General features: G+C 29.7%; 1 protein-coding gene across 1 annotated transcript; it reads left to right on the forward strand.

The window, feature by feature from the left end:
* Positions 1 to 241: 241 nt before the first annotated feature.
* Positions 242 to 5,764, forward strand: LOC110624177 (receptor kinase-like protein Xa21). The gene is made up of 4 exons (XM_021769293.2): positions 242 to 598; positions 1,819 to 2,109; positions 2,208 to 4,214; positions 5,177 to 5,764. The coding sequence occupies exons 1-4, from the start codon at positions 484 to 486 to the stop codon at positions 5,545 to 5,547; spliced, it is 2,784 nt and encodes a 927-aa protein (XP_021624985.2). The 5' UTR covers positions 242 to 483; the 3' UTR covers positions 5,548 to 5,764.
* The last annotated feature ends 7,276 nt before the right edge of the window (positions 5,765 to 13,040 follow it).

Raw genomic sequence — 13,040 nt, forward strand, 5'->3', positions numbered from 1 at the left:
ATTTATATAGTATATACCAGTGGTTGAGTTTGATACAGATTATATGAATAACAAATATTATCTCAACCAACTATAAACCTTATCATAACTCTAAATCTTATCACAAATCTAACCTTATCATGACTCTAAACCTTATCACAACTCTAACCCTTATCACTAATTAAATACAAGATAAGTATACAGCTATAACTCAAGTTACAAATAGATAAAACTGTTATAGTTAGTCTTTATCTTTAATATGAAGAGCTTGGAGATCTTTCCCAGTTGCAGTTCTTGTTCCTTGGAGCTAACCAGCTCTCAGGGTCGATACCTTCCACAATCTTCAATATTTCTTCGCTGAAAAGGATTGTGCTTGCATCAAATCATCGGCTTTCAGGCAAGCTTCCGGTGGATTTGTGCGAGCATCTGCCGGTACTCGAAGAGCTGGAGATTTCTTTCAACAATTTGTCAGGCAGGATTCCGTCGAGTTTACAGAAATGCAAGATGCTTAGGGTTCTGGCAATGGATGGTAGCAATAAATTCACAGGACGCATACCCAAAGAACTTGGCAACTTAACCATGCTTGAGGAGTTATATCTTGGTTTCAATGATTTGGAAGGTATGCCATTTTCCTTCTCTCGACCTGTAACTTACGGATACAGGACAAGGACTTTTTGGGAAAAAATGTTTCTAAACTATTTATCATAATTAAAAATTAATAATTATAATATAATACTTTTACATATAATTAATAAAATTTTTATTATTCTTTTTAAATAAAAATCATCAGATTAAGTGAGTGTAAAATTTTTATTGTTTAAATATTTAAAATGATTGTATTATAAAATTTTTATTATTTAAATACTTTTAAGTCTAAATTAAGAATAAATTATTTTTTAAACTATGAGTTATGTAAAAACTAATTATATTATATTATAAAATTTCTATTGTCTAGACATTTTAAAACGGTTGTAGTATAAAATTTTGATTATCTAAAATATTTTAAGTTTAAATTAAAAATAAATTATTTTTTAATCTCTAAATTATGTAAAATATTCATATATTTTTAAAACTCAACATTTTATTTTATTTATTTTAATTTCGTTAAATTGAAAGTGTTAGTCCAACTTTTTATCAATTTTCTGTTAATTGTATATTGATAAAATAATATTAAAGATATATATTTTTTATTTTTAAATTATATCAAAATTAATATTTATATTTTTAAATTTTTTAAAAATAAATGTTTTAATATTTGTATTTTGAGTTTACTAAATAAAAAAAATGTGTCAGGTTGACAGAATTAAAGAAATATTCAGTAAAAAAATTTACCCTTCAATTAGTTATTCTCTTTTTAATTTAAAAAAAAAATTAGCTAAAATTGAATTCAGTTTGGAAAATCTGCCAAGTATAGTGCAGGGTGGGCTTTCCCCATCAAGTTTGGTGGAAATTGCTAATCTATCCTGAATCGATTATTATAAGGAAAAACATTTATTCCTCATCCGATATTAAAGATTTTACATAAATTTAATTTAATTTTTTATTAATTTTTTTATTTAAAATATTTTTTTTAACTTATAAAATTTTTATTTTAAAAATAAAATTATATATAATTTTATTAGAATTCATTTTATTTTTTTTTCTTTTTCGAAATAAATTATAGCCAATGGAGGATTAACATATCCTAACACAAACAATTCTATGATTTTTCGCTAGCAATGTGTTGGTTCAAATGAATTTCATTTGTGGGATTCAATTAACTTTCATGATGTACTCCATGGAAGCAGAAGTTCAATTTGTTAATTAGTAGTCTTATACATGTGTGTTACAAATCCGCAGGTGAAATTCCATCAGAAATTGGCAACCTCCGAAACTTACAAAATTTTGCAGTGGAGCACAGTGGGCTTACAGGAACAATACCTCCTGCCATCTTCAACATCTCATCTCTTCAAGATCTTGTTGTTGCAAACAACAGCATATTCGGAAGTCTTCCAATGGATCTGTGTCATCGCCTTCCAAATCTTCAAATACTTTTTCTTTTCGATAATAAATTCGTAGGGAACATACCAAGAGATATAGGAAACTGCACAATGTTACAGCAACTTCGTCTTGGGAGAAACAACTTTACAGGTATGAATCTCATTTCTAGTTGAACCTTGTAATCATTAGTTTTCTCTTTTAGGTTAAAGATAAGGATAATTTGCAATATATATTGGGATTTTCAACAGGTGCTATACCTCATGAGATGGGTAATCTTAGATATCTGAAGGTGGTGAGATTGCCGGTGAACAGCTTAACAGGTCTGATTCCACCAAATATCTTCAACAGTTCCACGATTGAGGAGATTACTTTAGCTGTAAATAACTTCTATGGCAATCTTCCCGCTAGTTTAGACCTATGGCTCCCTAATCTTAAACGTCTCATCCTAGGTGGAAATCAACTGGATGGAATTATCCCAAGCTCTATTGCAAATTCTACTGAGCTTATTCAGTTAGAGTTGAGTGAGAATTTGTTTACTGGTTCTGTACCAATGACCTTTGGTAATCTTCTGTTTCTACAGAGGCTTACCCTGATAGGAAATTTTCTTGTCAATGATCCATCGACTCCAGAATTGAGCTTTCTTACTTCTCTGACAAATTGCAAGAACTTAATAGTTTTGGGATTTTCCAATAATCCTATCAGGGGAATCTTCCCACCTTTTGTTAACTTCTCTAACACTCTTGAAGTTCTTGATGGAAGCAATTGCGAAATCATGGGCATGATACCCAGGGGACTCGGCAATTTAAGCAGCTTGATATCTTTAAGCCTAAATAACAACGACTTGACAGGACCCATTCCTGATACGTTCCAGAATTTGGCAAAGATACAAAGATTGTATCTCGGGGACAACATGTTACAGGATTCTATTCCGAATAGTTTATGTCATCTGAGCAACCTGGGTGAGTTAAGATTGAGCAGGAACAGACTTGCAGGGTCAATACCAAGTTGCTTTGGGAATCTTACCTCTCTGAGAGATCTCCAGCTTGACAGCAATAATCTAACTTCCAGTATACCATTTTCCCTCTTGAGCCTGAAGGACTTGTTGATCTTGAACGTGTCATCTAATTCACTAGATGGAAACCTACCGTCTGAGATTGGAAATTTGAAGATCATGTACCAACTAGACTTGTCAAAGAATCAATTCTTTGGCGGTATTCCGAGTGAACTCGGCGGTCTCCAACAGTTAACTCAGCTGTCTTTGGCACACAATAAATTCCAAGGACCTATACCAGGCTCAATTGGGAGCATTGTGAGCTTGGAGTATTTGGATCTCTCCAATAACATGCTCTCTGGCGTTATTCCAAAGTCTCTGGAAGCACTTCCATATCTCAAATACTTCAACGTGTCTAACAACAGCCTAGAAGGAGAAATTCCTGACGGAGGACCTTTTGCAAACTTCACAGCTCAATCTTTCATGAACAACGTTGGACTCTGCGGAGCTCCTCAGATGGGCTTCAAGCCGTGTAATGCATCTAGTAGTTCTAAAAAATCAACCCCATTTCTGAAATATGTTTTACCAGCTACGGCTTTAGCAATTTTGGTACTAGGCTTTGTATGTGTGCTTTCAAGGCAAAGAAGACAAAAGAAGAAGAGAACTGATCCTGCCTCTACAACTCAACCTGATTTGCTAAATATAGCAACATACAGAAGGTTTTCATACCAGGAACTCATGCAAGCTACGAATGGATTCGACGAAAGTAATCTACTGGGTAAAGGGAGCTGGAGCTTTGTCTACAAAGGAACGCTTGCTGATGGCATGGTTGTTGCAGTAAAGGTTTTCAACTTGCAGCTAGAAGGAGCATTAGAGAGTTTTGATGCAGAATGTGAAGTTCTTCGAAACATCCGCCATAGAAATCTCGTCAAGATTATCAGCAGCTGTGCAAATGTTGATTTCAAAGCATTGGTGATGGAGTTCATGCCCAATGGTAGCCTTGAGGCATTGTTGCACTCTAATTGCTATTGCTTGGATATGGTACAGAGGTTAAATATCTTAGCAGATGTTGCAGTTGCTGTAGAATATCTCCACCACAATTATAGTAGACCAGTGGTTCACTGTGACATAAAGCCCAGCAATGTCCTCTTGGATGAAAATATGGTGGCCCATTTAGGAGACTTTGGAATTTCGAAGCTCTTAGGTGAAAGCATATCAATGACGCAAACCAAAACGCTAGCCACAATTGGGTATATGGCACCAGGTGCTGTTCCTTTTACTAAATGCTAAACTTTTAATTCATTACAGTTCTGAATTAGTTTTGCATTTGCTTCATTTGGGAATTTAATTTTGCTTTTTCTTTAGGCTTTCTTTTTCTTTTCTTTTTTTTTTTTTCCTTTTTTTGAAGTTTATACTAATCTTTTGGTTTTAAATTTGGTTTTGCAGCACATTTTTGAGCTAGTTTAGCATTTTAGAATTTAATGTTGCATTTTGTTTGCTAAACTTGTGTATGAAAAAATTCATAATTGGTCCCTCAATTTTAACAAATATATGAAAAACATCTTTAATATTTTTAAAAAACTACTAATTCATCCTTTCATTAGTTTTAACAGCTTGGATATGTGAAAACTCAATAGTTGGTCCCTTAATTTTATAAAAGTATCTATTATATACTCCTTCTGTATTTATAGTATTTTAAAATTTTTTGTAACGCATAATGACTAAAATTAACGAAACGTTAATTAGTAAATTTTTTAAATGTTTCTCTACATCTCAAAGGCTAATAGTAATTTTTCTTAATCTATAACATGTCCTTCAGAGCCCATATTGGTTGTGGAGTATTTGTGAATAATGTTTATTTAGAATCAAAGACTTTGTCAAAATTGGCCATGATTTTGAGAATAGTCAAGTCCTGTTCTGTTCTTGAACTTAGTATGTGTGTTTTATCTTTGATAAAAACAAGGCATAAAACCGAAGGGTGAGTCAGTATATGTGCCTAATGTAACATGGGCCTTAGGGTGAAATCCTTTTAAGAGCATGCCTCTTGAGCTGGGTTTTTGAGATTTCACATCAGTAGTTGTGCAGTGTGTGAGTAAGATTTATATAGAATCAAGGACTTTCTCATATTGACCATTATTTTTATAAAAAAAAATAATAACAGAAAAGTAGAATATTTCATATTTTTTTTACTTTTTTATGATTATTCTCATGTTTTATGTTTATCAGAGTATGGATCACAGGGAATCGTGTCAACAAGAGGAGATATATATAGTTTTGGAATCATGATGATGGAAATACTTACGAGCAAGAAACCCACAGATAAAATGTTCGAAGGAGAAATGTGCTTGAAAGATTGGGTGTTAGAATCATTGGAGAGTGGAAGAATTAGTGAGATTATGGATTTCAACTTGTTAAACACAAATGAGAGTGATCTTGCAGCTAAGGAACAATGTGTTTCTTCTCTTATGAGTTTGGCTCTTGCCAGTTGTGAGGAATCACCCGAAATGAGGATTAACATACGAGACGTTCTGCAGAGACTCAGGAAAATCAAGGACCAGTTTGAAATGTCCATGCAGTCGACTTGCAAATTACCATAAATCTTCTCTTTTTCTCAATAAATTCTTAAAGTGAAATGGGTTGCAGCATGTTGTTTATATTCATTGATATATTTACTAATGAGCTTTTGGCTGAGAATGCTTTAGTCTTATTGTGTCTATATATATATATATAAATAGATCATAGAGATAGAGAGATTGCCAAGTTGCAGGATTAAGTTTATATATTTATGTTAAGTAATATATCTAAATTTGTGTATTTATGCCAAATAACACACTTAATATATTTTATTTTTATTTTTAAGTTATATTTTTATATTTAATAATAATACTAATTAATATATCCATAATAAATATAATTTATTATTTTTATTATTTTAATTTATATATGACCTTTAAATTTTCTGTTCTTGCTGTTAGTATGTGATTTTTTAATTTTCTATAATATTTTTAATATAATATATTAATTTTTTATTAAAAAATCTAAAACTAAAACCTAACTATATCTTTAGAATAATCAATAAAAAAATTAATTTCTAACTATAAAAGAGAATTATATATTTAAATTTATAATTCATCTTTTTAATTATATTTCTATTATTAGTAAATTTATCTATATATATAATTGGACTAGATTTACAAGCCTCACTATTAAACTTACATATTACAAATTAATAAATAATATAATTAACCCTACATATGATGTAAATATATTTATAATTTTTTTTATATATTTTTTATTTTATTTTTATATAAAATAAAAATTAATGCATATATGATAAATATAATTTATTATTCTTTTAATTACTATTAATGTATCACCTTTTGATTTTTCTATTAATTTTTAATATAATAAATATAATTTTTATTATATTCACTATTATATAATCTTTTAATGTCCTATTATTTTTTAATATATTATATTATTAATATTGTAATAAAAATTTTTGTGCATTTTTATTATTATTATAAAATTTTATTATATTTTTTATTTTAATAATAAATAGAATGTTAAAAATATATTTATAAAAATTAAATAAATATTATATAGAAAAAAATATTTGGACAATAAAAAAATATTTTTATTTTATAGTAATAATTATATAATAAAAAATCATATAAAAATTTTTTAACTTGGCATGGTTTTGACTGGATATTTCCATGTTTCTGGTAGATTGACATCTTTCCATTGTATCGCTTTTGGTATATTTATATTAGCTTTGGTTTGGTCGATTTCCCAAAAAATTGTTTCTCCTGTTTGTCTAGTATGATTAATGGCATTAGGACATAATCCTGTATTCATGATTTTATAATTTAATCTATAAAATACTTCATAAATATGAGATCCTTTTAACATATTATAGTTATGTGTTAATATGTCTAATGTCAATATTTTTATTATATGAGGATCAGTTAATGAAATTGTAAAATTAGGGAAACAGTTTGAATATATTGGTCCATTTGTTAAACTGGTTTCAAATAATTCTAGTAAAGAATCTTTGTAATTAAGATGTCTACAATCTCTTAATGCTACGTGCATACTAGTATTTAATCCTTCTACTGTTAATGGTTTTATGGCAATTTGTACTAATCCTATATGCATAAATCTATATCCTTGAGTGATATATTTTAATATGGTCTTTTTACTTAATAGACTCATAGATTGATTTTCAGAATATAAAGGTACTATCTTTTCTTTTGTTTTAATCGCTCTGGCTGATTTAAAATCTAATATATCTGTTTTATATAGTGTATCTATTGGTGTTTTGGGAGGTTTCCAATTTGTTAATTGTTGATTATTCCAAATACTTTCTCTAGATAATATTGTTTTACTGCTATCTGTATTAATATTTAAATCATTTATCAGTTCTTCATCTGGTTGTCGGGACCTAGAAGATCTATTTCTCCTAAATAAACTCATCTTAAAATCTAGGGTTTTCGCATACACTTCCTTCTCTACTCGTTCTGCAGGACTTACTCCTTTTGCCTGACTTATGACTTTCGTGACACAGTTCCAACCCTAAGAGTTTAATTTGAATTTATCTAAGACAAATAAAGCCTTACTTGGCTCTGATACCATAAATTCGAACCCAGGTTTGATTTAAATATTTCTACAGTAATTAATTATTTAAAAATTATTGTTTCTTAATAATTGATCTAAGTAGGCTATAATGCAATTAAATAAATCTAAAGTTCTTTGTGTTTTTTAAAAATTATTGTTTCTTAATAATTGATCTAAGTAGGCTATAATGCAATTAAATAAATCTAAAGTTCTTTGTGTTTCTCTACAGGCACAGAATTGGTTATGATTGGTTATATGCCACTCATACATATGTGTTCCTTGTCGTACTAAGCAATGTCTAAACATTTCTACTTCACCTTTATTTGTTAAATCTATTAAACTTAATTGTTCTAATGCAGATACTATAAATCTCATTATATGATTAATTGTTGAAGAATTGTAATGCAATATCTAATATAGTATGAAAGAATACATAAAGAGATGGTCCATAATAAACAATATATTCAGTGATATATCCACTGTCTGACTCATAAACATAAACTAAAATTAAATATTCCATTATTTGATTTAAATTTATACAATATTAAGATCCAGATAAGGATCCGTAATATCAACAGTGTAAAAACATTTACATTCATAACAATAGTATTCAATATAAAATTGGTTACAAATATGACAGTAAAATATTCCTATTTCAATGTTCATGGTTTCTGATGTGCCAGATCAGTTTGGACTGCAAGCACAGAGCATACTTATTGGTCAGGGTTCCTGCACTGTTAACCTGAAATCCCAGAGTTAACTCAGAATGGTAAACGGAGAAAGAGAGAATAGTTTGCCGTCAACACGGACTTATACAGTATCAATTGTATAATACAAATATTATTAATACAAAATACAAATACAACTTACTTGCTTACAAACTTTGTTTAAACATAAACTGCTACGTTCCAGTTGTTGTAAACTTGGAACTCCTTACAAATTGTAGAAAGATAAGCTAAACTAAGCATGAAGTACATAGAGAGAAATTTCTGGTGAATTTCGGTGTGTCCTTCCTTTGAGTATGAGAATGCCTTATATAGGCGACGGACTTCAAATTTTTCTTCATTTTGGTTGAGCGGTCCGTGAGTTGGTTTTGTCTTTTTCTAGTAGTGCTGTGTCGAGTCACTTGTCTTTTTCGCTTTTCTTTTTCTTTGTCTGCTTTGTCTTTTTCTTTCAGTGCTTTGGTGAGTCACTTGTCTTCTTTCTCTTTTTGTCGGCCACTTGGTGTCTTTTTCTTTCAGTGCTTTGGTGAGTCACTTGTCTTTTTCTCTTTTTGTCAGCCACTTGTTGAGAAAATGCTGTGTGACGTCATTGCTTGCGTTGTCATCTTTGTCTTTATTGATCTTGGTCAAATTGTAGGTCCATGTGGGTCCTACATTTCTGCTTGTGTAAAGAAATCGTCATTGTCATCTGACAGGTCTACTGGTGAAGCTGTTGAATTTTTTGTCTCATTTAATTCTTCTATTAATTTCTCATATTCTACCTCAGAGGTACATGCTGCTAATTGAGATATAATCATTTGTCGCTTTGCCAGAAAAGTTTCCTGTTTGGTTATATTGGCTGGGCTTGGGCTTGTGCATAATTGTGGGTATTTTTGAAAAAATGGTTCTAAGGCTTCTGGGCCACAAGCCTGTAAATTAGTCTTGGACCACCATTTGGTTTTATATCTGCGAACAAGAATGGGTACTTGAAACTCATCAATGGTTTGGTCTTTGATTTGGTATTCTATCATTAATATCCATGGTATGTGAAAGTAATGGCTGTAGATCAACCATTTTGGGGAGCAATTGATAGTGTCTGGTACTTTGGTTTTTTCAAAAAATTGGATTTGAGCTGTCTGGACTTGGTCTGGAATAATATCAGTATGGATACCAAATTTTTTCCACCATTGGTGAAACCAATATGGAGTTGGATATTCAAAATCGTCAGCAATATAAAAGAAAAATGAAATGGACATATGGTCATTTTGCTTTAGGAATGTTCGTTCCCAAGCAACTTGATAATCATAATAATTGTATTTTGCATTTTGTCCATTTGTCAAAATAAATTCTTTTGTCTGATGGGGCTCTTGTCCCCACTCTGCCAGAGTCCAAACCTTCAAGAGGCGGACTTTACAGTATCTGATTTTGTTTGGGTATTGAGGATCATAATTGTTTTGAATGAGGATGGACTTTGTTTGGATAAGAATGGCCTCATAATATGTTTGGGGTTTGTTAAAGTTGTCTGGTATATAAAAATGTGTCTTGGGAAAAATGGAATCACAAATTTGGTAGGCATTAAGATTTGGGTTTTGGGCCCAATATTCGGGTTCTATTGTAATAACATGGTCTTCAATAGCCTTGTATTTATAGTCTGCTGAGATAAGTTCTTGTGAAATTGTTGGGCTTTGGCTAGAAGATGGAGTATTTGTCACAATTTGCTTAAAAGTAGAGGGTGTAATGGGCCTGATCAAGCCCATAGGATTTTATAATGGACTATATCTATTTAGTGAAGTAAAATTTGGAGAAAGGTTTGGTCTTGGCGATCTTGGTCTAGGATAGCTTGGTTGGGTTATTAATGCACTAGAAATTGGAGACATTGGTCTATTTATAATGCTAGTACTACTAGTATACAATGGTCTTTGTGGAGTGGATGGTCTCGAAGTAATTAGTTTTGCATTTGTCAAATTTGTTTTGATAATATTGGTCTGAGATCTCAGGGAGATCTTTTCAGTTTCCTTCCCTTTGTCAGTCATTTTCCTTGTAAAAATTCCCTGGTCAAGAAATCAGCAATGGAATTATCAGTTCCTTTAATATGTTCAATTTCAAACTCAAAAATAGACAAAAATGCTTGCCATCTAGCAAAAATATGTTTGGCTGCAAGATTTTTTACATCTTTGGTCAAAACATCTTTCGCAGCTTTACAATCAACTCTAATGGTAAACTTTTGATTTAATAAGTCACTTTGGAATTTTGTAACACATAAAACTATTGCTAAAATCTCTTTTTTAATTGTAGAATATTTTTCTTGTGTAGGATTCCATATACCAGAATAATATCTTATAATATAATTTTTATGGTTTATATTTTGTTTTAATATTCCACCATATCCTTGGTCAGATGCGTCTATTTCTACAATCTTAGGATAATTTGGGTTACACAGGTTTAAACATGGTAAAGTTTTTACATGCTTTTTAATTTCCTGTATTAATTTAGTATGTTCTTCTGTCCATGGTTTGGGATTCTTTTTTAATCTATTGTATAATGGTTTGCATAATATTCTTATATTTGGTAAGAAATCAGCAACATAATTTAAAGAACCTAAAAATCTTTGTAATTGGTTTTTATCTTTAATTTCATTTGGGAATTTATCTGCAAAATCTATACTTCTCTGAATTGGTACTATAATATTTTGATATATTTCATGACCTAAAAATCTAATTTTGGTTTGAAAAATTTTTATTTTGGGTTTGGATAAAACCAATCCATTTCTTTTTATGATTTTATAAAAAATATGTAAATGCTTAATATGTTGATCAATGTTTTGACTAAATACTAAAACATCATCTATATAAGTTATGATAAAATCATATGGTGTAAAGATGTCATTCATAATTTTCTGAAATTCACTTGGTGCATTTTTTAAGCCAAATGGCATAATGTTCCATTCATATTGTCCAAATGGTATGGTAAATGTTGTTTTATATTTATCTTTTTCATCTATTTGTACTTGCCAAAAACCTGATTTCATATCAAATTTTGAAAAGATTTCTGCTTTATATAACCTATTTAAGAGATCTTGTTTGTTTGGTATAGGATATCTAATCCATCTTAAAACCTTGTTTAATGGTTTATAATTGATTACCAATCTTGGTGCACCTCGTTCTATCTCAGCATTTTTAATGACATAAAATGCTGCGCATGACCATGGTGATTTACTTGGTCTAATTAAATGTTTGTTTAATAAATCTTGAATTTCGTTTTTACAAAATTCTAATATTTCTTGGTTCATTTGAATTGGTCTTGCTTTTGTAGGAATATCTTGTTCTTTAAAGTCTGGTTCATATGGTAAAGTTACTATGTGCTGTTTTCTATCCCAAAATGCTGTTGGTAAATCTGAACATAGGTCTTTTTCAAATTGTTCTTGAAGTTTTTTAATTTGTTGTTTAATGTTTGGATTTTCTAACTGTTCTTCTATTCTAATAGAATGTAAATCTTTCTTTAAAAATTTTATTTGGTTTTCTAAATTATTAATTTTACTTATGTTTTCTTGTTGAAATAAATTAACATCATGGTAATTAATTGGTGTTATAAAGTGAAATATAATATTCTGTCCTAATACATTGGTTTCTAAACCTAATTGTGTGACCTTAAAGGGGTATAACATTTGTAAAAATGGATTTCCTAGGATAATTTATGTATTGAGATTTTTAATTAACATGAAACTGGTTTTAAAACATATTCCATTATTACAAATATGTGCACTTGGTATTTTGTAATCTATTTTTACTTTGGTTGAATTTGCTGCAGATAATGTCTGTTTAGTCTTATGAAAATATTTACTTGGTATTATCCCTTGATCTATACAGTTCATGTCAGCCCCTGAATCTAACATGGCAATGGTTTCTAAGTTAAAATCTTTAATTGTCAAATTTATTTTTACATACCATTTTTGATATCTTATTCTCGTAATATCATTGAATTTTAACGCTGTTTCTCCCTCACTGTCTGAAGTTATTTCTGTTGGTTTTTGTTCTTTATTTTTTCCGGAACTTTGTCCTATTTCTAAATTCTGTGTTAATTTTTGATTTTGTTCTAAATAGTCGCATCTTAATTTTAATTGTCTTACTTCTGATTTTAATTGTCTTATTTCTGATTGTAAATCCATAGAAGAAATTGTGGTTACTGATTTTTTGTTTTTAAACATTTGTTCAATATCTTCAAACTTTGTTGGAGGTTCAGTTTCTTGTTTTATTTCTTCATTGATTAATTTGGTTAATTTTTTAAACATTTTACGTTTTATATTAGAATCTTGTACTTGTTCTATTTGTTCTAATACTTGATTGTATTCTGTTAAGACATTTATTTTATTGTTGCAATTACAAATTTCTCCTTGACAATTATGGTTACTATCTGTACTACTTATTGTGTCTGATGACTTGTCACTACTATAGTCATCATCTAATTCTGAAGAAGATAATTTAATTTGGTCAATCTTATCTAATAATTGTTCTATGTTGTCAATTTTTAATTCTAAACCTAATTCATATATTTTCTTTTTAGCAGGACATTCTTTTGCATAGTGTCCTTTCTGATTGCATAAATAACATGTTATATGATTTTTATTATTTGATCTTTTAAAGTTATTTTTTCTATTATAATTATTGCTTCTAAATTGTTTTCTTCTGAAAGGTTTTTTGTCTATTTGTTTATTATATCGTTTATGTTTGTAATTATATTTTTTATAAATTTTATCTGTCTTAAAAGGTCTATAT

Source organism: Manihot esculenta, chromosome 10, assembly GCF_001659605.2.
Source record: "Manihot esculenta cultivar AM560-2 chromosome 10, M.esculenta_v8, whole genome shotgun sequence".
In the NCBI taxonomy this organism is placed as follows: Eukaryota; Viridiplantae; Streptophyta; class Magnoliopsida; order Malpighiales; family Euphorbiaceae; genus Manihot; species Manihot esculenta.

Bases quoted from the DNA above. Each gene is read 5' to 3' on its own strand.
- LOC110624177 (XM_021769293.2), top strand. From the start codon at position 484: ATGCTTAGGGTTCTGGCAATGGATGGTAGCAATAAATTCACAGGACGC. The intron at 599-1,818 runs GTATGCCATTTT...ACAAATCCGCAG, and splicing joins TGGTTTCAATGATTTGGAAG to GTGAAATTCCATCAGAAATT. The intron at 4,215-5,176 runs GTGCTGTTCCTT...TATGTTTATCAG, and splicing joins AATTGGGTATATGGCACCAG to AGTATGGATCACAGGGAATC.